Source organism: Tachyglossus aculeatus, chromosome 4 (genome assembly GCF_015852505.1).
Source record: "Tachyglossus aculeatus isolate mTacAcu1 chromosome 4, mTacAcu1.pri, whole genome shotgun sequence".
NCBI classification, from domain to species: domain Eukaryota; kingdom Metazoa; phylum Chordata; class Mammalia; order Monotremata; family Tachyglossidae; genus Tachyglossus; species Tachyglossus aculeatus.
Window position 1 is genome coordinate 110,842,150 of NC_052069.1, and position 24,246 is coordinate 110,866,395.

Below are 24,246 nucleotides of genomic sequence, written 5' to 3' on the forward strand. Positions count from 1 at the left end.
TGAGGAGGGGAGTAACATGCCCAGACCATTTCTGCACAAAGATGATCTGGGCAGCAGCGAGAAGTATAGACTGAAGTTGGGAGAGACAGGAGGATGGGAGATCAGAGAGGAGGCTGATGCAGTAATCCAGTCGGGATAGGATGAGAGATTGAACCAGCAGTTTGGATGGAGAGGAAAGGGCGGATCTTGGCGATGTTGCGGAGGTGAAACCGGTAGGTTTTGGTGACAGATTGGATGTGAGGGGAGAACGAGAGAGCAAAGTTAAGGATGACACAAATGTTGCGGGCTTGTGAGACTGGAAGGATGGTAGTGTCATCAACAGTGATGGGAAAGTCAGGGAGAGGGCAGGGTTTGGGAGGGAAGATAAGGAGTTCAGTCTTGGACGTTTTCAAAGAGTGGGATTTCGGAGTTGCAGAAGTAAGAAGTGGTATAGTGATTTTTGTAGATATCCAGGTGTGTCCAAGTTGGTGAGTGAATCAATTAGGGTGAAGAAAGAGGTCAGCAGAGTTGAGGAGTGAGAGAAACGGACAGCTAGGCAATCATTGGGAGCCTCCTCATAGATGTTAGAGTCCTCAAGGATCAGTGAGGGAAGGAGAGAAGGAATGTGAGAAAGGCATCAAAAATGCTCAAAAAATTGGAGGTGGGCCAGGAGGTGATAGGTGATGGCATCTAGTAATTGGTATCAGTCAATCAATTGATGGAATTTATAGAGTGCTTACTGTGTGCAGAGCACTGTAATTAGTACTTGGGAAGATATAAAATACTAGAGTTAGTAGACACAGTCCTTGCTCACAACACAATGAACATGAACATGGCCTAGGTGAACAGAGCATGGACGGGGAAATCAGAAAGACCTGGGTTCTAATCCCAGCTACGCCACTTGTCTGCTGAATGACCTTGGGCAAGTCACTTCTCTGTGTCTCAGTGACCTCATCTGTAAAATGGGGATTAAGACTGTGAGCCCCAAGTGGGGCAGGGACTGTGTTCAACCTGACAACCTTGTATCTACCCCAGTGCTTAGTACAGTGCCTGGTACATAGTAAGTGCTTGACCAATACCATCAAAAAATAAAAAAGGAGTCTACAGAGTGGTAGAAGTGGATGATGTGGACTTCAACAGAAGAAAAGGTGAAGGAGGATGCAGTTGAAAGGTCCTCTTCTAGACTGTGAGCCCGTTGTTGCGTAGGGACTGTCTCTATATGTTTCCGACTTGTACTTCCCAAGCGCTTAGTACAGTGCTCTGCACACAGTAAGTGCTCAATAAATATGATTGATTGATAGTAAGTGCTCAATAAATATGATTGAATGAATGAATGAAAGGGCAGTGCAAACGTGGCAGTGAGGGTTGAGGAGTGGTCAAATCCTCCCTCTTTCTTTCATTCATTCAATCCGCTGTATTTATTGAGTTCCTACTATTTGCAGAGCACTGTACTAAGCACTTGGGAAGTACAAGTCGGCAACATATAGAGACAGTCCCTACCCAACAACAGGCTCTTTCTCTGAGAGTTGGAGAGGGAGCGGGTGAAGGTGAGGCTCCCTTGAGAGAGAGCGAAGGGGGAAGACAGCATCATCTGAAAGAGTCAGGTGTCAATGATGGTAGAGAGGAGCAGTGACTGGGAGAGGACACGGTCAAGGATTAAGGGGAGGTTGTCCACGTCGAAGCAGGTTTTTTATGGAGGAGCAGGTTGGATGGGAGTGAGCTGTCATGGTGCAATGCTGGGGTTGTACAAGATTTGAAGCAGTAGTGAGAGAAGAGGACGGGGATGTGGTGAGTGGTAAGAGGGGTGAGGTGGTCCTGGTGAAGGCCCCAGATCATTAACACCACAGCTGCCAGTCACTGCCAGTCCTGAGTGGCTAGGGCTCCCAGCTGATTGGCTGGCCCAGAGACGCAACAGCCCAGGTGACTGGTCAGGGAAGGTGAAAAACGAGCCGTAGAGTTTGCTCCTCTTTGTGGGGAGCAGGGCTGCTCTCTGGAAAGGGGCTCACTCCTGTGAGAGACTAAATACAGGCTGTTGGACGGCTCCCATTGGACCTAGTAAAGGGAATTTAATGTGCTCAAAACTCTTATGTGTATTTATCATTGTATAACCTTCTAACTTAATTACCCCTTCGTATTTATGGTGATTCAGAGATATGTCTCACTGGAGTCCCTTGCAGAAAGACAGTAGAAATGGAGGGGATGGCAGGATGACTTACTGCAAACAAGCATTCAAGCCGCTGTATGTCGGGGTGTTAATGTAGTGGTTGTTTCTTTTGCTTAGGACCTAATTAAAGTGCACAACAGTTTTCTACGGGCCATCGACGTCTCGATGATGGCTGGAGGAAGCAGCCTGGCAAAAGTTTTTCTGGAATTCAAAGAGAGGTAAGCTATTGTAAATCATTCAGGGACAAAGACACAGCTCACATACTGGGGGAGATGAATGAAGGCTCAAGGCAAACTGTGAGGGGGTTTTTTGTGTGTGCATGGAGGTGGGGAGGAGGCGATATTAGGAAAGGGATGTGGGAACTGCTCTTTCCACCCACCAAAACCAAGCCATTCAGCCTACAGAGGCTCATGTCTGACATCCTGGCCTTGTGGGAGGACTGTGGGGCTGGAGAAGAGAGTGGAGAATGTCTGATGAGAATTTAGTCATTACAGGAATTGAACCAGAAAAGCTGGCCGAGTCTGCCTGGGAAAAGCCAACATTGTCTTCCCAGAGAATCCTAAACCCACATGTTCCTCTAAACGGTTCCAGTCTGCAGTGTTTTTTGCAGTCCCAGGAAAAGGACATTTGCAGCCAGTATTGTAATATGGGGGGAATTGACTTAAAACCAAGCACACGCTGAGTTTTTGGCCTTGAAAAGTACCGAAGATGATGCTTCAAAAAGGGCAGGAAGTTGGATCCAACTTTTTGGAGCCTTTTCTAGCCAGCTCTATCACTTTGGGGAAATCTGGTTTTTCCCAATGTGTAGCTGGGAATCTATCTGGCCTAGCACATTTCAACTGAATCCCCCTCCCCATAAAAGCCACAAAGGTGGGCCTTTTACCCCAGATGTCTACCGAGGGAAAGAATAACTGATACCCTAAAAGAACGCATACAGAGCCGAAGTAAATCTTAACTCTAAGTAATTCTTTTTCATATTGAAGAGACCCAGCAATTATTGAATGCAACAAGAAAGGAAACAGTTTAACAAGGAAAGGTGAGGGGAGTCTAATATCACCAGGAGCTTATCCAAGGAGCCAGACTCAAGTACCACCTGGTGTGTTATAGCCTATCATTAGTGTTTCCAGTATCCATAATGATAATAATAATAAGTACTGGGGTAGATATGAGAAAATCAGGTCAGACCCAGGCTGTGAGCCTCATAATAGTAATCTGTGGTATCTGTTAAGTGCTTACTATGTTCCAGGCACTGTTCTAAGCACTGGTGTAGATATAAGGCAATTGCATTGAACACATCGATGTGAGGCAGGAACTAAGCGGGGAGGAGAATTGATATTTAGTCCCAATTTTACAGATGTGGTTGTCTAGCCACAGAGAAGTTCAGTGACTTGGCCACAGTCACACAGCAGATAAGTGGCTGGGCTGGGATTAGAAGACAGGTCCCTTAACTCCCAGGCCTGTGCTCTTTCTACTAGGTCACACTGCTTCTCAAATGGAAAAACATTAATCATCTTCATGAGGCATGGAACTTGATGATCTGGGTTAAAGCTGGTGTACAATGGGCCCAGCATGAGAGCTGGTGGAAGGGTATAAAACATTAATTCCACTCCCTGGATGGGCATTGAGACAGCTGCTTATCATACAATAATAGTCACACACCTCCAAATAAATCCCACCTTCAACTCCATCTTTAAGTATATATATGTATATATATATATATATACATATATATACTTATGAATATGAATATGAATGTACATAGGGACCACGTTTGTTTGTTTTCTTTTTTTTACAGTGCCTTTGAGACCAGTTGGTCTCTACCTTAGACTGGCTTACCTCCCTCTCAGTCAGTAAGGGAATTCAATGCATCCAGTTTGGTTCTAAAAGGGAAAGCCTATTCAAATCCATCTCTCAAACTTGGCAGCTTCCTGCGAGCAGGGAACGTATCTACCAACTCTTTTGTATTGCACTTTCCCAAGCACTTAGTACAGTGCCCTGCATGTGGTAAGTGCTCACTATATATGATTGGTAGATTTGCAACAAAAGCATTCCCCTCCTGCTGCAAAGAGCTCACTGGAACTCCAGTGGGTCAATCATCTGGGGAAGGGGTAACCCCCACAAGGGAACAGCTGTACCCCAAACCAGCCTCCCTGTATTTAGCAGGAGAACCATGGTGCTCAGTGCAAGGCAGTGAAGGACTTTGTTCTACGTCTTTAGTCTTTTACTTTCCTTGTGGAAATCTTGGTGGTGGTGCAGATGAATGAGCAGCAGCCCTCGAAAAGTTGCTGAAGTTAGGTAAAAATCCTTTAATATCCTTAATCCAATCAGAGGCCGTGCTTCATCTGTGGCTTGCTTCCAGGGCATTATTCTGGTGGGATTAAACCAGTGTCTAGACATAGAAATGCTGTCCGTCAGGCAGTCAATAACTCCAGAAATAGCATCTGCATTCATAACCCACATTAGGTCAGATATTTTATTATGCATTATGCTTCCCTGAGAAAGTAAATATTTATGAAGGGAAAATAAGTCATTTAGAAGGGAATGCAGAAAACATTTTTATGTATTTTTAAAGATGGGAGGGTTCTAGGGTGAGGCTAGGGATGAATAAATAAAAAAGAGCACAGTTATAGGCTCCAAATAAGCACAAGTCTACTCACTTCCATTTCAGCCCATGCCCACTCTTCTTGGTGCAGAAGGCTCTGGGCAGGGACACTTAGTTGTGGGGCAGAATTGGTCTCAATGGGAAACCCCTTAGAGCATCAGAAGCCACCTTGAATTCACAGAATATCAGTGTCATCTCTGCTTAGACTGCCCCACCAAAATCTAATTTACACTGTCCCCTCAAGAAAGCCGACCCTTTTACAGACATTTTGGTCTAGTGTTTTCAAGGGATGAGCTGGTTGCTTGTGGCTCCCCGGTTAGCCATATAGAAGAGGTAGGAGTCACCACCGCTCCTTGCGTGCAGGGAATGCATCACTTTTTTGTGGGTACTGGCCACAGCATGACTTCAATGTGTTGCCGCTTGGTGGGTGTTCAGTAAATACTGTTACTCCTACTACTGGGTCTGGAATAACTCTGAGGATTTATCCGTAACTGCTGCCTGACCACCCCATCATTGGCCAGTTCTCCTGCCAAGCACTAATCAGCATGGCCTAGAGGATAGAGCACAGGCCTGGGGGTCAGAAGGAGGCTTTGTGACCTTGGACAAGTCACTTCACTTCTCTGTGCCTCAGTTCCCTCATCTATAAAATGGGGACTACTGCTCTGAGCCCCATGGACCGTGTCAAAATTGATTAGCTTGTATCTACCCCAGTGCTTAGTACAGAGCCTGGCACGCAAGTTCTTAACAATTATTATTGTTATTATAGTCTCATTCCAGTAATTGGCAAGGTGGCTTAGTGGAAAGAGCACAGGTTTGCCAGCTGCCCAACCACACGGTCATTTGTCAGGCTTCCTGCTAAACACTAATCAATGTGGTCTAGAGAATCAGCAGGACTTAATGGATAGAGCACAGGTCTGGAAGTCAGAGGGCATAGGTTCTCCATTTTACTGCTGTGTGACCTTGGGCAAGTCACTTAACTTCCCCGTGCCTCAGTTTCCTCATCTGTAAAGTGGAGATTCAATTCAATACCTGATCTCCCTCCCACTTAGACTTTGAGTCCCATGTGGGGCAGGGACTGTGATGACCTGCTTATCTGGAGTTTAGCGGTGTTTGCCACATAGTAAGTACTTAATGCCATTACTATTATTATTATTGAAAGCTATTTGCTGGATGGGGGCCTATATAGGGTCCCTTACCTCTCCCTGGTAGCAGCAGTAGACTGACCTTGGTCCTGCCTTCCCACAGTAGGATTCTGGAGAGGATGGAAGCTGGCTACCTTTCGGGGAGGATACCCCCGCACCCCCCAACAAACTCTCCATCCCAGTCAGTACTACATACCTACTCTGAATGAGACACTTTCCCTTCATTCGGGCTAACTAGCTAAGAGCGTAATCAGTTGTCAGGGGAGGAGAAAGAAGAGAGGAAATTTGGGTAGGGCTTTGCTCAGTCCGTTTTACAGAGGAAGTGGAGAAGCTTGAGAGGGTCTAGACAACAATAACTGGCACAGTTGACTCAGATGATTTGTCCCTGGCCATTTTGCAACTCTGCAAACCAGTACTTCATCTAAAAAAATAAAATCTGTTGAGATCATGCCTTTTGGACCGTTACTTTTTTATCTATTTCTGGACTGTTGGTCTGGAATATGTTAAGTAACAGTAAAATAAGTCTTTCCCACAACTTTGGGTAGTTAGATGATTTCTTTTTTTATATTTGATTTTAGTTGCTTTATTGTCAATGAATTGCAATGGACAGTAGCTTTCTCCTCTCCAAACTAACCCCTCCCACCCATCAGCCTCCCCCATAATCTCTTTAATCTTTCCTTCAGAAGGCCCAATATTGTACTTCCAGTATATGTATTTCAAGGCTGATGCAGGAACTCCTCATGGAGACATGTAGGCATTTTCCTGCCTAAAAGCGGGACTAGGACCAGCTGACCTTTTGAGTCCCCTTTCCAACTCTGAGATTGCCACAGCAAGTTTGTCACAAAGAGAGAGAGAGTTGGAGGAGTGAGTCATACAGGGCCTGACTGTGACCTTCTGTGTATCTTATTGGGTTGCATCAGTTGCCCAGGAGGTGGTGGGGATTGGGAGGGGTGGGGGGGTTACATAAGGGGTTGCTGGAAAAAAGAGCTGTTTAGTCTAAGAAGCCCCCAGTCTGACCTCCTCCTCGGAGGCCACAGCTGTGCTTCCGGGGGGGGATTTTGGTGGCGGAGACCTCTGGCCCACATTTTGTGTAGAATCAGGAACACGCTCGCAAGTATTTGGAGGCCAGCCAGACTCACAGCTGAGTTAATCAGTTCCCCAGCTGTGAAGGGAAGCTGCCCACCTGGGTGAATATTTGTGGCTGTCAATCAGGCTATGTCAGCTCTTCAGACTCTGAAACGGCTTGAAAACTTCATCAGCTGCTCCGGTGGGCAGAGAGGCCTCAGGGGATGGCACATACGCACCAGTGGGTAAAGGGCAAATGGTATAAGTCACAGTTAGGACTGCTGCTTCCTCTCCTATTTGATTTAACATCTCCACTATCATCTCTAATAATGATGGTATTTGTGAAGTGCTTACTATGTGTCGGGCACTGTTCTAAGTTCTGGGGAAGATACAAACTTTAGATCCCTATCTTGTATGGTTAAATGATGGGTCAGTCCCCATCTCCTTCCTGCCAGCTGAATGATGTTTTCTTCCCCTTTAGTCCATTCAGGCATTTCCCAGAGTCAAAGATTCCTACTCCTTGTTGAGGAGAACAGATGCCATCAGCATGTCCAGTTAAACTGGTCACTTCATCCCTGTGTGTCCTCCAAATCATAGTTTTTCCCCTCTTCTATTGGCTGTATGCCACTTCTGGAGGTTTCTATTACTATTATTAAAGCAGCATGACCTACCATAATAATTACGGTATTAGAACACGGTCCTGGGAATCACAAGGACCTGGGTTCTAATTCCAGCTCTGTTGGCTAACTGACCTTGAGCAAGTCACTTCACTTCTCTGTGCCTCAGTTACCTCATCTTTAAAATGAGGATTAAAATTTTGAAAAAGAAACTCCAGGGACTTTGTCCAGCCTGATTATCTTGTGTCTACCCCAGTGCTTAGAACAGTGCCTGGAACATAGTAAGTTCTTAACAAATGCCATAAAAAATACAAAAAGAATTAAAATTATCGATAGTATTGTTACATTTATTAATTATTAGAGGATATCCATTTTCTTCTCAAGTTTTGCTTGGCTCTTTCCCCTTGGTTTTGGAACGGGCTTGCAGAAACCAAGAGAGTCCTCACCGCATCTTTGTTCCACAACCCCATCTGCTTTGAGAGTCCAATCCCATAATAATTATAACATTGTCCAAGACCCAAGGACCTCAGGCCATTCAGTGTCCTTGGCTCAAGGCCAAAGATCTTCATTAATGAGGCATTTAGGACAATCATGAAAGAAGTTGCAGGAAGGCAGCAGCCTGTGTTTTAGTGAAAAAGGGAGGAGAATTGATGTATCCTGAAGCTTGAGGACTGAGAGCCAGCGTAGAGGAGAGGATCTGTGGGGCTGGAGTGCGGTGTGCAGGGGTGCAGCTTATTAAGAAGTGCTTGTCTGGAACCAGGACTAGAACCCAGACTTCCTAATTTCCAAAAACAGGGCTTTAGCCACGGGGCCAACAGCAGTGCCAACCACTGGGGTAGGTACAGGATTACTACACAGTCAGACCCTATCTGACCTGGGACTTAGAATCTTATGAAAGGGAGAATTTTATTCCCATTTTACAGATGAGGAAATTGAAGCACAAGGACTTGTGGAAGGCCACACAGCATATCCATGGCAGAGCGGGGAATAGAACTCAGGTCTCCTGATTCCTGATCCTGTGTTCTGTCAACCAATTAGTGGTATTTACTGAGCGCTTTACTTTGCTCAGAGCACTGTACTAAGCACTTGGGAGAGAGCAATACTGTTGCTGAATTGTACTTTCCAAGTGCTTAGTACAGTGCTCTGCACACAGTAAGCGCTCAATAAATATGCTTGAATGAATGAATGAATACAGCACAGTTGGTAAACCCGTTCCCTGTCCACAGTGAGTTTATAGTCTAGAGGGAGAGACATAATAATAATAATAATAATAGTTATGGTACTTGTTAAGTGCTTACTATGAGCCAATCACTGTTCTAAGTGCTGGGATAGGTAAAAGTTAATCAGGTTTCACACAGTCCCTGCCCCACACTGGGCTCACACTCATAATCCCCATTTTTCGCAGGTGAGGTAAATAAGGCACCAAGAACTTAAATGACATGCCCAAGGTCACAAAGCAGACAAGTGGTGTTGCCAGGATTAGAACCCATGACCTTCCAACTCCCAGGCCCATGCTCTAGCCACAACACCAGGCTGCTTCCCATTAATAGGCCAAGAAGCCTTAAGGAATGTTTACTGAGTACCTGCTGTGGTATAAAGCCTCCTTCCCATCTCCTGTTTTAAGGATTGCTCTGGAGTCCAGCAAGAGCTTTTAAATCCATCGGCAGCAGGAAAGCAAAGACTGGAGTTGATGGCTCAGATGCCTCCTTGCCATCACTACTACTCTCAGTCCGGCTCAAATCTGGAAATAGCATTGCCAAAGTCCATTCGTTCATTCAGTCATATTTATTAAGCACCTAGTGTGTGCAGAGCACTGTACGAAGTGCTTGGGGAAGTACAATACAACAATAGACAGTGACATTCCTTGCCCACAATGAGCTCACTCACAGTCTAGATCGGGGGCAGGGGGGAGAGGGCGACAGATATGGATACAAATAAATAAAATTACAGATACATAATAAGTCCTGTGGGACTGGGTGGTGGGGAAGAGCAAAGGGAGCTAGTCAGGGTGACACAGAAGGAAGTGGGAAATGAGGAAAAGTGGAGCTTATTCTGGGAAGGCCTCATGGAGGAGATGTGTCTTCTATTCAGCTCTTTTTCAAGTCTAGTAGTTATAAGCTTCCTCCTATCTTCATCTCCCGCTGCCCTTCCAGAAGAGGCTGGGCATGGTCACTCAAAACTGAGACAGCTATGCATCCCAGGACAGCGGGACCAGGTTGCAGAAGAGAGGACAGTCCCTTCTCCGCAGGGGGTCTGGAAATCCAAATTGGAAGTCAACTTCTGGTAACAGGTCTTGGACTTCAAGCGAAGGAAAAAGGAAGTGAGGCAGTTTGTGTAACGTTTGGTTAGGAAAAAATGAGATTTGCGTTGGTTTATCCATAGGCACTGATTAAGTCTGTGGATAACAGAAACTCCTTACCATCAGCTGCAAAACACTGTCACCGTCCCTCCCTCTCCTACCTCTCATCACTGCTCTCCTGCTACAACCCAACCTTCACACTTGGCTCCCCTAATGCCAACTGTACCCAATCTCATCTATCTTGCTGTTAACCTCTTACCCACATTCTGCCTTGGGCCTAGAATGCCTTCCATCTTCATATTTGACAGACAATTACTCTCCCTATTTCAAGTCTTACTGAAGGCACATCTCCGCCAAGAGACCATCCCTGAGTAAGCCCTCATTTCCTCTTCTCCCACCCCCTTCAGTGTCACCCTGATTTCTTCTTTTATTCCCTTGTAGCCCCAAAGCACTTATGAACATATGTGTATTTATTTATATTAATGTCTGTCCCCCCATCTAGACTGTAAGCTTGTTGTGGGAATGGAACGAGTCTACCAACTCTGTTATATTGTACTTTTCCAAACACTTAGTACAGTGCTCTACACACAGAAAGTGCCTAATAAATTTGATTGATTGATTGGCCCTGAAACAGCGGGAGGCATCAGGACCTCCGGGAAAGAGTAATATGGCAGTTAGCCTCGTCCTATCCGGCTTCAGAAACTGCCTGGGGATGGTGTTTGTAGAAAAACAGTATTGCTCAGTTTCTAACAGGGGAAAAAAGGGTTTGTCTGTTTTAAATCCGGCTTCTTGCCCAGATCCCCAGTCCCAGTTTGTCTCTCACTGCTTTTTGCAACTAGCAACTATGAGGAACAATCTATCCCTAGTGAAGAAGGCAGATCTTATTTCTGGTAAGAATCAGTGGAGAGTAAAACTGAACCATGATGGAGAATAAACCCAACTGTAATAGAATCATCATGTTTCCAAATGTGTTGTCTTCAAACCCTCTTCTTTTGCAATACTTTGGAACCATTTTGAATGGGTTTAAAGTAGTTTGGCCAGCATTTTGTACAGATCTGAAAGTAGTTTCAAAATGTTTGAGAAACATTAATGGTTTTGGTTTGCAAAACAAGTTTCCAACATTCAAGGCTTCTAAATCTTTTGGAGCTGTTTAGAAATGGGAAACCATAGCCATTTCAGAACGGTTTGAATCGAAACAAAGGGCACATAAATTCTCCTTACTTTTTAACTAGACAAACAGAGCCTGACTTGTGGCCACTTCATTAATGAGGCGTTAAGAATAGTAATGAAAAAAGAACAACCTGGCTTAGTGGAAAGAGCATGGGCTTGAGAGTCAAAGGACGTGGGTTCTAATACCTGTTCCTCCACTTGTCCACTGTGTGACCTTGGGCAAGCCACTTCACTTTTCTATGCCTCAGGTCCCTTATCTGTAAAATGGAGATTAAGACTGTGAGCCCCATGTGGGACAACCTGATTATTTTGTATAATAATAATAATGGTATTTGTTAAGCACTTACTATGTGCCAAGCACTGTTCTAAGCACTGGCGTAGGTTGTCCCATGTGGGGCTCACAGCCTGAATCCCCATTTTACAGATTAGGTCACTGAGGCACAGAGAAGTTAAGTGACTTGCCCAAAGTCACACAGCTGACAAGAGGTGGAGCCGGGATTATCTACCCCAGCACTTAGAACAGTGCTGGGCACATATTGAGCGCTTAACAAATACCATAATTATTAGTATGATTATTAAGAACTTTGTAATTGAGCCAAGGACACTGAATGTCCTGAGCCCCTTAGGGCTTGGACAGTATTATTCATTCAATCATATTTATTGAGCGCTAAATGTGCATAGAGCACTGTATTCCATGCTTGGGAAAATACAGAACAATAAACAGTGACATTCCCTTCCCACAACAATCTTACAGTATAGAGGAGGGGAGACAGACATGAATACAAATACATAAAATTACAGATATGTGCATTAATGTGGTACATAAGTGTTGTGGGGCTGGGAGAGGGGAGGAGCAAGTCAGGGTGACACAGAAGGGAGTAGGAGATGAGGAAAAGTGGGGCTCAGTCTGGGAAGGACGCTTGGAGGAGATATGTCTTCAATAAGGCTTTGAAGTGGGGGAGAGTAATTGTCTGTCAGATTTGAGGAGGGAGGGCGTTTCAGGCCAGAGGCAAGATGTGGGCTAGGGGTTGGCGAAGAGACAGGTGAGATTGAGGCACAGTGAGAAGGTTAGGAGCAAATTGTGTGGGCAGGGTTGTAGAAGGAGAGAAGTGAAGTGAGGTAAGAGGGGGCAAAATGATGGAGTGCTTTAAAGCCAATGATGAGTACTTTCTGTTTGATACAGAGGTGGATGGACAACCACTGGAGTTTTTTGAGGAGCGGGGTGATGTGACCTGAATGTTTTTATAGGAAAATGATCCAGGCAGCAGAATGAATTATAGACTGGAGTTGGGAGAGACATGAGGCTGGGAGGTCAGCAAGGAGACTGATGCAGTAATCCAGGTGGGATAGGTTGATTGATTGTATTAATGTGGTAGTAGTTTAGATGGAGAGGAAAGGGTAGATTTTAGCGATGTTGTGAATGTGGGACTCACAGGATTTGGTGGTGAATTGAATATGTGGGTTGAAAGACAGAATGGAGTCAAGGATAACGCCAAGGGTATGGGATTGTGAGACAAGAAGGATGATGTGCCATCTACAATGAGGGGGAAGTCAAAGGGAGGACAGGGTTTGGATGGGAAGATAAGGACATGGTAACTTTGGGGTGACAGGAGTACATCCAAGTTGAGATGTCTTGAAGGCAGGAGGAGATGCGAGACTGGAGAGAGGGAGAGAGATCAGGGCTGGAGATGTAGATTTGGGTACCATCTGCATAGAGGTGGTAGTTGAAGCCGTGGGAGCGAATGAGTTCTCCAAGGGAGTGGGTGTAGATGGAGAATAGAAGGGGACCCAGAACTGAATCTTGAGGGACCCCCACAGTCAGGGGGTGGGAGGCAATGATTATTATGGGAAGTGAACCTCAAAGTGAGTGGGCCCATGGAAAGGAGATGCAGTGAGGCTCTGTTGGTTTTTGCAAGCCCATCCTAAACTCAGTCAAATGGTTGTATTTATTGAATGCTTGCTGGGTGTAAAGTTCTGTACTAATCACCTGGGAGAGTATAATGCAACAGAGTTTGTAAACACTTTTCCTGCCCATAAGGAGCCAAACAAGAACAAGCAATGCAGAAGTTGAGAAGGAAATGGGTTTCTTTAATAGCTTTTGGAGAGACTGGAGTTTTGGGTGTCCCCAAGGGGATCCAGGAAGGCAGTGCATTTTAAGATGAACCCTTTGTACATTATTTAAATGTGGATTACTCATGAAAGCACTTCCTCAAAAAGTATGTTAGAGGAAGCTTAAAGGAAAGTTGATATCATATTTGACTTTTATGATCTTTGGAGGCTAGCTATTAGGCATCATTTCTTTGGACTGGTCTCAGTGTAATATTAAGCTGGAAAATTCTATGTAGTTAGGAAATGGTTAACATACTATAGGGAGCTTGGGAAGCACAGTGGTTTGAAGAACAATGGTCTTATCTTGGAAGATTCCCATGTTTGTTTCTGATCTAGACCAAAAGAGATTGTTGGTAATAACAATAATAATTATTATTATTATGGTATTTATCAAGCGCTTACTATGTGCCAAGCAGTGTTCTAAGTGAATGGACCACCAGCCCCGGCTGGCTCCTTCTAGAGTGTCACTGACTCAAGCCAAAATCTTCACCCCCTAGTTTAATAATAATAATGGCATTTATTAAGCGCTTACTATGTGCAAAGCACTGTTCTAAGTGCTGGGGAGGTTACAAGGTAATCAGGTTGTCCCACGGGGGGCTCACAGTCTTAATCCCCATTTTCCAGATGAGGGAACTGAGGCCTAGAGAAGTTAAGTGACTTGCCCAAAGTCACACAGCTGACAAGTGGCAGAGTCAGGATTTGAACTCATGACCTCTGACTCCAAAGCCCGGGCTCTTTCCACTGAACCACGCTTCTTCTCTAAAGTTTTTCTTCTCTAGTTTCCCAGGTGAATGTTGTTCTAGGGCTTCAGAACTCTTGTGTGGGTAAGGGATCAGGTCTCTAGAGCAGGGAGATCTCGTGGGATTATGGTATTCTTCAAAGCTGAAAATCATGGAGGAAAAAAAGAGGTAAAGGAGGAGAAGCAATATGGCTTAGCAGATAGGGCATGGGCTTGGAAGTCAGAAGGACCTGGGTTCTAATTCTGACTTCACCACATGTCTGCCCTGTGACCTTGGACAAGTCATTTAACTTCTCTGGGCCTCAGTTACCTCATCTGTAAAATGGGGATTAAGACTGAGAGCCCCACGTGGGACAACGTGATTACCTTGTATCTACTCCAGCACTTAGAACAGTGCTTGGCACATAGTAAGCAATTAACAAATGCCATCATCATTATTATTAATTGTATTTATTGAGCACAGGGACTATGTCTGTTTATTGTTATGTTGTTCTCTCCCAAGCACGTATTCTCTGCCCACAATGATCTTAGAGTCTAGAAGACAGGTTCAGGCCTCCCATCCTCCACCAAACCCTCAAGGGATTTCTCAGTGAATAACTGAGGGCATGCGACGGCACATCTTCAGAGAGACAAGGTTACTGGTGGAAACCTCTGGCACATCTTCAGAGAGACAAGGTTACTAGTGGAAATCTATGTTTCTCTCATTTGCCTAGGGATAATGCTGGTGATTCATTCATTCAGTCAGTCATATTTATTGAGTGCGTACTGTGTGCAGAGCACTATACTAAGTGCTTGGGAAAGTACAATATAACAATAAACAGTAACATTCACTGCCCACAATGAGCTTACAGTTTAGAGCAGGGGGAGACGGACATCGATTCAAATAAATAAAATCGCAGATTTGTATGTAAATGCTGTGGGGTGATAATGCACCGCTTCAGATTTAAGCAGATTGCTCCCCAAGCATGTAGAATAAACTGAGCATCACAGGGTGGAAACAACTGAGGGGTTAAAATTTCACATTTTCCAATGTATCGCTGTAGATATAAATTCCCCACGCACCAGAATTAATCTAAAAAAATCTTCTCCTAAATAGTCACAAAAGAGCCCATGGAAATTTATGGGAGGAGAAGAGATCAGAGAAGAATGCTCTAGAGTTTGGCTTTGTAGAAAATCCATCAGGGATTAGGCGACAGGACAATGGTTGGGTCTGCAGAGGAGGTTATCTCTCTTCCTCTACAGCAGAGATGTTTTTTGTCTAATGCGGTTTTGCCTGGGAACTGACCTGTTTGTACAATTTGCCTCCCTTTTCCCTCCCTTTGCTCCTCAACCCTGCTCGGTGGTGGAGGGGAGAAACAAATCAGATGAAGCAGCATGGCCTAGTGGATAGACCACAGGCCTGGGAGTCATAAGGACCTGGGTTCTAATCCCGGCTCTGCCACTTGTCTGCTGTGTGATCCTGGGCAAGTCACTTACCTTCTCTGTGCCTCAGTTCCCTCATCTGTACAATGGGGATTAAGACTGAGAGTCCATGTGGGACATGGATTGGGTTCAACTTGATTACCTTACATGTACCTCAGTGCTTAGTACAGTGCCTGGCACAAAGTTAGTGCTTAACAAATGCCATTTAAAAGAAAAAGAATCAATGATATGTCATGAAGAAATCATTCATTCATTCAGTAGTATTTATTGAGCATTTACTGTGTGCAGAGCACTGTACTAAGTGCCTGGGAGAGTACGATACAACAATAAGCAGAAAGGAGGAATTATAGGACGGCAGAGAAGGAGAGTGCTGGTCAGACACATTTCCTAACCCGTAAGGAGTTTACAGTGTAGAGCATGAATCAAACAGTAACACAAATAAATCAATTATGAATCTGTACATAAGTGCTGTGGGGCTGAGGGTGGGGTGAATAGCAAATGCTTAAAGGCTACAGATCCAAATGCAGAGGTGACACAGAAGGGAGACAGAGTAGGGGAAAAGAGGATAATCAAGGAAGGGCTCTTGGAAGCTATGAGATATTAATAGTGCTGTGTGATTTTAATAAGGCAGATCATTGTACTAAGTGAACAGTGCAACAAGGTTGGTAGACACATTCCCCGTCCATAAGTAGTTTACAGTCTAGAGGTGAAGGATGGAAGAATAACTATATTGGCCACAACGTCCTATGGCATCTAGTAGTTCCCTAAATCTCACTGTTCAGCTACTTCAACTTGCTCAGGATCTTCTGGAATACGGCCCTGCACCTCTCCTGTAGGATGTGGCAGGTGTCCACAATCCCTTTCTCAATTCCAGTCATCTCACATTTGTGTCCAGTACCTCTGGTCCTTTTTTCTGGAATATTTTCCTGGTAAGATGCTCCACCTGCTGCTTTCAGAGGTCGTTGGGAAATGCTTATGCTGTTCAAGTCTCTGTACTCTTTGCTTCTCTCCTGTCCAGATTGGCTCTAGGACCTAAACTCCTTTGACCTCTGGCTAATGGAGGAAAGGGAAACAAAGGTTTTTGTTTTGTTTTGTTTTTTTCTCTCAATCTGGCTCCGGAAATGTTAGGGTTTTATCAAGCTTTGGATGAAAATTCCAAATTTAATAATGAACTTGTCTAAGCTAAGCAGGGGTCAGATTGGCCCCCCAGGCAGGCTTCAGGAGAGAGATATTTCTCATAGAGTTCTGAATGCAGCAACTGTGATTTGATATTTCGCATAGAAGTACTGAGGCAGGCTATCATAAAATTTTAAATGTATAAAGCCCCAGAAAGTCAGGGCAGGGGAATTTTTGGTCTTTCCAACCATGACTATATCTTTTTAAGATGTATTCCTCCTGAAGATTCCTCAGAGGAGTTAATAGTAAGAATAATAATAATAATAATGTCATTTGTTAAATGCCTACTATATGCCAGGCACTGTACTAGGCACTGAGAACTATACTGAGAATGCAAAGAGTGAAAACAAGTTAGAAGGGCGGAGGTTCCCAGCAGAATGATTGTATAGACTGTGTATGTGCATAAAGTTAAATGCTTTGGAAGAGATGTCATTAATGGCCTGGATCCCCCCTTGCCCACTGTTACAAGATGTGTCTAGGTCAAAAATGGTTTCCCAGAGCATTGGGTAATTCTTCAGGTTTTTCCTCTGTGGCTCAGAAAACACATAACTGGTCCAGGGGCCTTGGCCGGGGGAGCTTTTCAGCCTCCACAACACATGTTTTTGGGCCTCAGAGAATAAATGGGATCATGGGGTTTCCTTTCAAGATTCAGGACTTTGTGGAAAGCCAAACATGCATGGAATTCGAACAGCATTTCATAAGCAGATTGCAGGGGAGTCCAGCATGGGGTAATCATTAAAAGGAGAAAAGGAGAGAGAGAAGCATTAGGTCACCTTGGGCAGGCACACTGAGGTCATTCTGATGGAGGAAGGGTGGTGAACCTCCAAGTCTCCGCTGTCAGTTAGAGTCAGTCACCATTAGCCCACAAAAGTGTGGTTCACGGGGCCACCACCGAGGCCTGAGCCAAATTGGCCCCTCTCCTGTCCACCTGACCGGTCAGACAGAGGCAACACAGTTGGCACAGCAGCGGTAAAACTTGTGTCTTCCTGTCCCCCTGGAGCCCAGCTGGGACTAGGCTAGGGTCCAGCTTGGACCACAAAATCTTAATCATGATCGTACCTCTGTTAAGATATTGTCCAGTGAATGAAACACTCAACCTGGGTGCAGTGGTAGTTGGTCAGTCAGTCAATTGTATTAAGCGCTTACCGTGTGCAGAGCACTGTACTAAGTGCTTGGAAGAGTACATTATAACAATAAACAGACACATTCCCTACCCAAAATAAGCTTACAGTCTACAGGGGGTAGAAGAGTGAGAATAAGTGGAGGAGCAGTGTGGTCTAGTGGAAACCTCCCAAGCCCCCCAAAGTTTAGATCCATGTACCAGGATGAACAATACCTCCAGGAACAGAGCCTGCTTTCTATGGTTTTCCTCTGAAAACAACTATGTGCTATTGGAGGAACACAAAAAGGTTTGATTCGGGCCCCACTGGTGGATCTTCCCAGTAGGTCCAGGGGAAAGGGTTCTTGGGGAAGGGTCCTTGGTCTGTTCTTTCCCACCTACTGCCCTCACCCAGCCTTTCAGGTGAGAGAGCACACGCTCAGAAAAGGAAAATCCAAGGGCTTGAATTGTCTCACGACAACTCTCTCAGCCGATCAATACATCTGTGGTAAGTTGAGCACTGCACTAAGGGCTTGGGCGTGTGCAGTAAAATGAGAAGGTATGATCGCTGTCTTCAATCAATCAATCGTATTTATTGAGTGCTTTCTGTGTGGGGAGCACTGTACTAAATATTGGGAGAGTACCCTCTGAGTACGTAAGGAAGAAGCAGCATGGCTCAGTGGAAAGAGCTTGGGCTTTAGTCAGAGGTCATGGGTTCAAATCCCGGCTCCGCCAATTGTCAGCTGTGTGGCTTTGGGCAAGTCCCTTAACTTCTCTGTGCCTCACTTACCTCATCTGTAAAATGGGGATTAAGACTGTTGAGCCCCCCGTGGGACAACCTTATCACCTTGTAACTTCCCCACCACTTAGAACAGTGCTTTGCACATAGTAAGTGCTTAATAAATGCCATCGTTTTATTATTATTATTATTATTATTATTATTATTATTATTATTATTATTATAAGGAGCTTACCATCTAGAGCAGGAGACAGACATTGTAAGAAATTATTGATATTCATTCAATCATATTTATTGAGAACTTATTGTGTGCAGAGCACTGTACTAAGCGCTTGGGAAGTACAAGTTGGCAACATATAGAGGCAGTCCCTACCCAACAACGGGCTCACAGTCTAGAATGTTCATATATGCTACGGGGCTGAGTGTGGGGTGAGTAAAAATACAACTATAAGTGCACGGGCAGTGTAGAAAGGAGAGGGAGTAGAGAAAACGAGAGATTAGGGAAGGTCTCATGGAAGAGTTGTGATTTTAGTAACACTCTGAAGTTGAGGAGAGTGATGGTCTGTCATAAATGAAGGGGAAGGGAGATCCAGGCCAGAAGGAGGAGGTGGGCAAGAAGCCAGTGGCAAAAAAGACCAGATTGAGGTTGGCATTGGAGGAGCACAGTGTGCTAGCTGGGGAATAATAATAATAATAATAGTAATAATAATAATGATGGCATTTATTAAGCGCTTACTATGTGCAAAGCACTGTTCTAAGCACTGGGGAAGTTACAAGATGATCAGGTTGTCCCACGGTGGGCTCACAGTCTTAAGCCCCATTTTACAGATGAGGTAACTGAGGCACAGAGAAGTGAAGTGAGTTGCCCAAAGTCACACAGCTGACAAGTGGCAGAGCTGGGATTTGAACCCATGACCTCTGACCCCAAAACCCAGGCTCTTTCCACTGAGCCACACTGCTTCTCTAATTTCTAGTAGGAAATCAGCAAGGTAAGATAAGGAGGGGCAAGGTGATTGAGTGCATTAAAGCCAATGATAAGGAAAATGATCTGGGCAGCAGAGAGAAGTATGGACTGGAGCGAGGAGAGAGAGAAGGCAGGAAGGTCAGCAAGGAGGCTAATTCATTCAATCGTATTTATTGAGCGCTTACTGTGTGCAGAGCACTTTACTAAGCTCTTGGGAAGTACAAGTTGGCGACACATAGAGATGGTCCCTACCCAACAGTGGGCTCACAGTCTAGAAGGGGGAGACAGAGAACAAAACAAAACATATTAACAAAATAAAATAAATAGAATATGTACAAGTAAAATAAATAAATAAATACAGTAATAAATGCATGCAAACATATATACATATATACAGGATAATGTAATACAGCTAATGCCGTAGCACCGAGAGGTTAGGAAAAGTGCTCGGATCGGCATAGTAGCAGTTTGGATGGAGGGAAAGGACTGATTTTAGCGATGTTGTGAAGGTTGAACCAACAGGATTTGGTGACAGGTTGACTGAGAGAGATGGGTCAAGGATAATGCCAAGGTTACAAGCTCGTGAGACAGGAGGGATGATGGTGTTTTGTACAGTGGTGGGAGAGTCAAGGGGAAGACAGGATTTGGGTGGAAAGATGAGCTCAAGGACATCCGAATCCAGCAGAGGAGAAAGACCCTATAATAAATTACAGATGGTGAGAGGAAGGAAAAAGGGATATGTTTTTTTGTTAGTGCCCAAGTAATGGGTGTGAAAGATCAATCCGCTGAACCTCCCCTAACATTTATATACACAAATGCTGAAGTGGCAGTTGGAAGAAAATAAAATGAGGAGATTATAAATTAATCAGGGACCTGCCTCTTGGAGGAGATATGACTTAAGAACGGGTTTGAAGATGAGGATATCATGGAATGCCAGATGTGAAGTGGGAGAAGTTCCAGATGGAAGTTAAGGGTGTGAACAGGAGGTCAGCTGTGAGAGATACAAAAACAAGGCGCAGAGCAGGTTGGCTCGAGAGAATCTCTCCCTCTAGACTGTAAGCTGTTTGTGGCCAGGGACTGTTTCTACCATCTCTGTTATATCGTACTCTCCCAAGCACATGTTCTGCACAGAGTAAGTGCTCAATAAATATGATTGATTGATTGATAAATAATAAATTGATAAATCATTGATAAATAAATATTTGACCTGGGTGCAGTGGGAAAAATGTGAGAATAAGTGGAGGAGCAGTTTGGCCTAGTGGAAAAAGTACAGGCCTGGGAATCAGAGTGAAGCCCATACTGGAGAGGAAAGAGAATTGAGGTGGGGATGCTGTACTCATACCAGGTAATGGCAAGTGACTGGACCAGTGGGCTGGCTGTTCAAAAATCTCCAGTGGTTACCCATTCACCTCTGTATCAAACTGAAGCTCCTCACCATCGGCTTTATATCACTCCATCACCTTGTCCCCTCCTACCTCACGCCACTTCTCTCCTTCTACAACCCAGCCCTCACACTTCACTCATCTAGTGTTAACCCTCTCACTGTTCCTCGACCTCGCCTGTCTCGCCGCCCACCATGGCCCATATCCTGCCTTTGGCCTGGAAAGCCCACCCTTCTCAAATCTGACAGGCAGTTACTCTCCTCCCCTCTTCCAAAGCCTTACTGAAGGCACATCTCCTCTAATACGTCTTCCCAGCCTAAGCCCCCCTTTTCCTCATCTCCCACTCCCTTATACATCTTCCTTATTTGCTCCCTTTGCTCTTCCCCCTCTCCCCCCGCCCCAGCGCTTATGTGTATATCTGTTATTTTATTTATATTGATGTCTGTTAATTTATCTTGGTATATGTCTCCCCCCATCTAGACCCTGAGCTCATTGTGGGTAGGGATTGTCACTATTTATTGCTCTACTGTACTTTCCCAAGTGCTCAGTACAGTGTTCTGAACACAGTAAGTGCTGAATAAATACAATTGGATAAATGAAATAAAGGGGCAGATCCTTGAAGATTCATGATGGTGCTTTGCACACAGTAAGCACTCATTAGATATGCTTGAATGAATGAATGGAGGAAAAACTAACAGTATTTGGCCATATTTTTAATATCAGAGTTTCAAGAGAAGAAGAGTCTGTGATATTGCCAAGGTTATGGGCTTGAGAGGTGGGAGATTGGTGATGTTGTCTTCTGTGGTGGGAAGGTTAGGTGGAGGAGAGGATTTGGGAGGGAAGAAGAATTCAATTTTAAGAGTTAGTCAATCATATTTACTGATCCCTTACTGTGTAAAGAGCACTGTACTAAGTGCTTGGGAGAGACAATATAACAATATAATAGACATATACCCTGCCCACAACGAGCTTAAGGTCTAGAAGGGAGCTACATGTTAAGTGTAAGGTGCTGGTGGGACATCCTAAAGAGACGTTCTAGAGGTAGGAGGACATGTGTGATTGTGGAGCAGGTGAGAGGTCAGAGATAGAGAAGTAGATTTGGAATTCAGTCACACTTATTTGTGGAGACAAATTGGTTTCCCAAGAGAATGAGTGTTACTTGAGAAGAAAAGGCAATACAGAACTGAGCCTTGAGAAACCCCTCAAGTTAGGGGGTGGGAAGCAAAGAAGGAGTCAGCAAGAGTGACTGAGAAGGAGTGATCAGGATGGTAGAGGAGAACCAGGAGGAAACTGTCAGAAAACCTGGGTTAGATAGTGTTTCCAAGACAAGGGAATTATCCACATTGTCAAAAGCAGCTGAGAGAATGAGAAGGCCTTGGACAGAGTTGTGTTTGTTAATTTGGCAACAAGGAGGTCATTGGTGAACTTAGAGAAAGCCATCTCAGTGGTGTGAAGGAGTTGGAAATCGAATTGTAGAGGGTTAGGAAAGGAGGAGTGGAAGTCGACAATAAATGTATATTAATCCATTCATGGATGGGAATGGGAGGAGTGAAGTGAAGAGCCCTGAATTGATTTCAATAGGTCAGAAGGATAGGTGGAGAAGAATGTGAAACCAGTTTAACAAGGTGTCTAGTGACTTAAATATCTGGAGGGTAACTTATCTCAGTGCAGTGTGTGCAAGGAAACTTCCTCTCTCTCCTTGGCATCAGCTATGTCCAACTCAGATATAGTCAGTACTAGTGTTACTTTGTACCAACCTGCTTTGTTTATAGAATGTGAAGCTTAAGGAAAAAGAGGTTACAGTAAATCTGGGAATGTTTTTTTAACAGTCTCTAAGTGTTTGCTCTGTGCCAGGTACTTTACTACATGCTAGGGTAGATACAAGCTAATCAGGAAATGGACACTGCCAATGTCCCACATGAGGCTCACAATGTTAATCCCCATTTTACAGATGAGGTAACTGAGACACAGAGAAGTTAAGTGACTTTCCCAAGGTCACAAAGCAGACAAGTGGTGGAGTCAGGATTAGAACCCAGGTCCTTGTAACTCCCAGGCCCATGCTCTATCCATTAGGCGACACTGTATCTCAGCTTGGATGGGAGTGTCCATTCTCAGCACTGTCATTAACTTCCAGCCGCCATTTCCTCTCAACTCTACATCATCCCTTTCTTTTTAAGGCCTCAAAGCCCAACACCTTCATAAGAAGGAAATCAACCCTCCATGCCCCACCATTCCCAAAGCCAGAAGTGAGAGAAGAGAATGCATTGTTCCCTTTTTCAAGTGAACAGAAAATAGTATTTACTGAGCACTTCATGTGTACAGAACACTTGCCATCAAATAATAAATCGGCATTTTTTATTGAGCACTTAACTGTGTGCAGAGCACAGTACTAAGCCCTGGGGGAAGTACAAGTCAACGAAGTTGGTAGACACTATCCCTGCACACAAGAAACTAATAGTCTACAGGGAGAGATAGACATTAAAATAGATTAATCATCGGAGAAGTACTAGAGTATAAGAATATTATAAGAATATTTATGCATATATATTGTGGGGCAAAACAGAACTTATCTGCTCACCTAAACCCTGTCCTCCCCATGACTTTTCTATCACTGTAGACAGCATCATCATCCTCCTTGTAGCCTTGGCATTATCCTCGACTCATCTCTTTCATTCAACCAGCACATTCAGTCTGTCATGAAATCTTGTCATTTCTAGCTTCACAACATCCCTAGACTCTGCCTTTTCCTCTCCATCAAAACAATACCACACTGAGCCAAGCTTTCATCATTTAATTACTGCATCAACCTCCTCGCTGACCTCCCTGCATCCTGCCTCTCCCCCTTCAGCCCATACTTCACTCTGCTGTCTGGATCACTTTTCTGAAAACAAGAACAAAAACAACAACAAAAAATGTTCTCACCCAGAGCTCTCCACTTTTCAAACACCTCCTATCCTTGCCCATTCCCTTCTACAGCAAACAGAAATAACTTCAGCTATAAGGCGTTCGGTCAGCTCTCTCCCTCCTACCTAACCTTGCTGATTTTCTACTACACCTCAGTTTGCATGCTCAGCTACGCGAACACCAACCTACTCACTCTACCTCAATTTCATCTTTCCTGCCACCCACACTTGCCCACAGTCTCCCTCGGGCCTAGAACCCCCTTCATATCCAACACCATTCTCCCCACCTTTATATCTTCCCCCTTCATATCCAGCACCGTTCTCCCCACCTTCATATCCTGCCCCTTCATATCCCACCATTTCCCCCCCTTCAAAACCCTCCTAAAATCATATCTCCTCCAAGAGACCTTCCCAGACTAAGCCATTTATTTCCTCTAGTCAACCTTCCCTGTGCATTGTCTATGAAGTTGGTTGGGTATCCATTAAGCCCTTTGATACTCACCTCAGCCAAGCCCAAACTCTCTAAGAAAAGGCTACCTTTTAAGGGCACAAAAAATGCTAGTATTGATCAATTTTCCTCCCACTGGTGCAGCTACCTAGAAGTTCCAAGCCCAGTAGGGTCTGAAAGAGCCCCAGATTTGTTAGATCTCCCCCTCTTCCACCTACGTGCTCAAC

At 44.5% G+C, this 24,246-nt stretch overlaps 1 protein-coding gene across 9 annotated transcripts in view; it reads left to right on the top strand.

Moving 5' to 3' along the window:
• The window catches only part of VAV2 (vav guanine nucleotide exchange factor 2), a 375,195-nt gene that overhangs the window by 311,119 nt on the left and 39,830 nt on the right, over window positions 1–24,246 (top strand). For all 9 annotated transcript variants that reach the window (XM_038744653.1, XM_038744661.1, XM_038744659.1 and 6 more), the window contains one exon: window positions 2,261–2,361. In XM_038744653.1, the coding sequence (XP_038600581.1) occupies window positions 2,261–2,361 (101 nt within the window). The remainder of the gene's footprint in view (window positions 1–2,260; window positions 2,362–24,246) is intronic.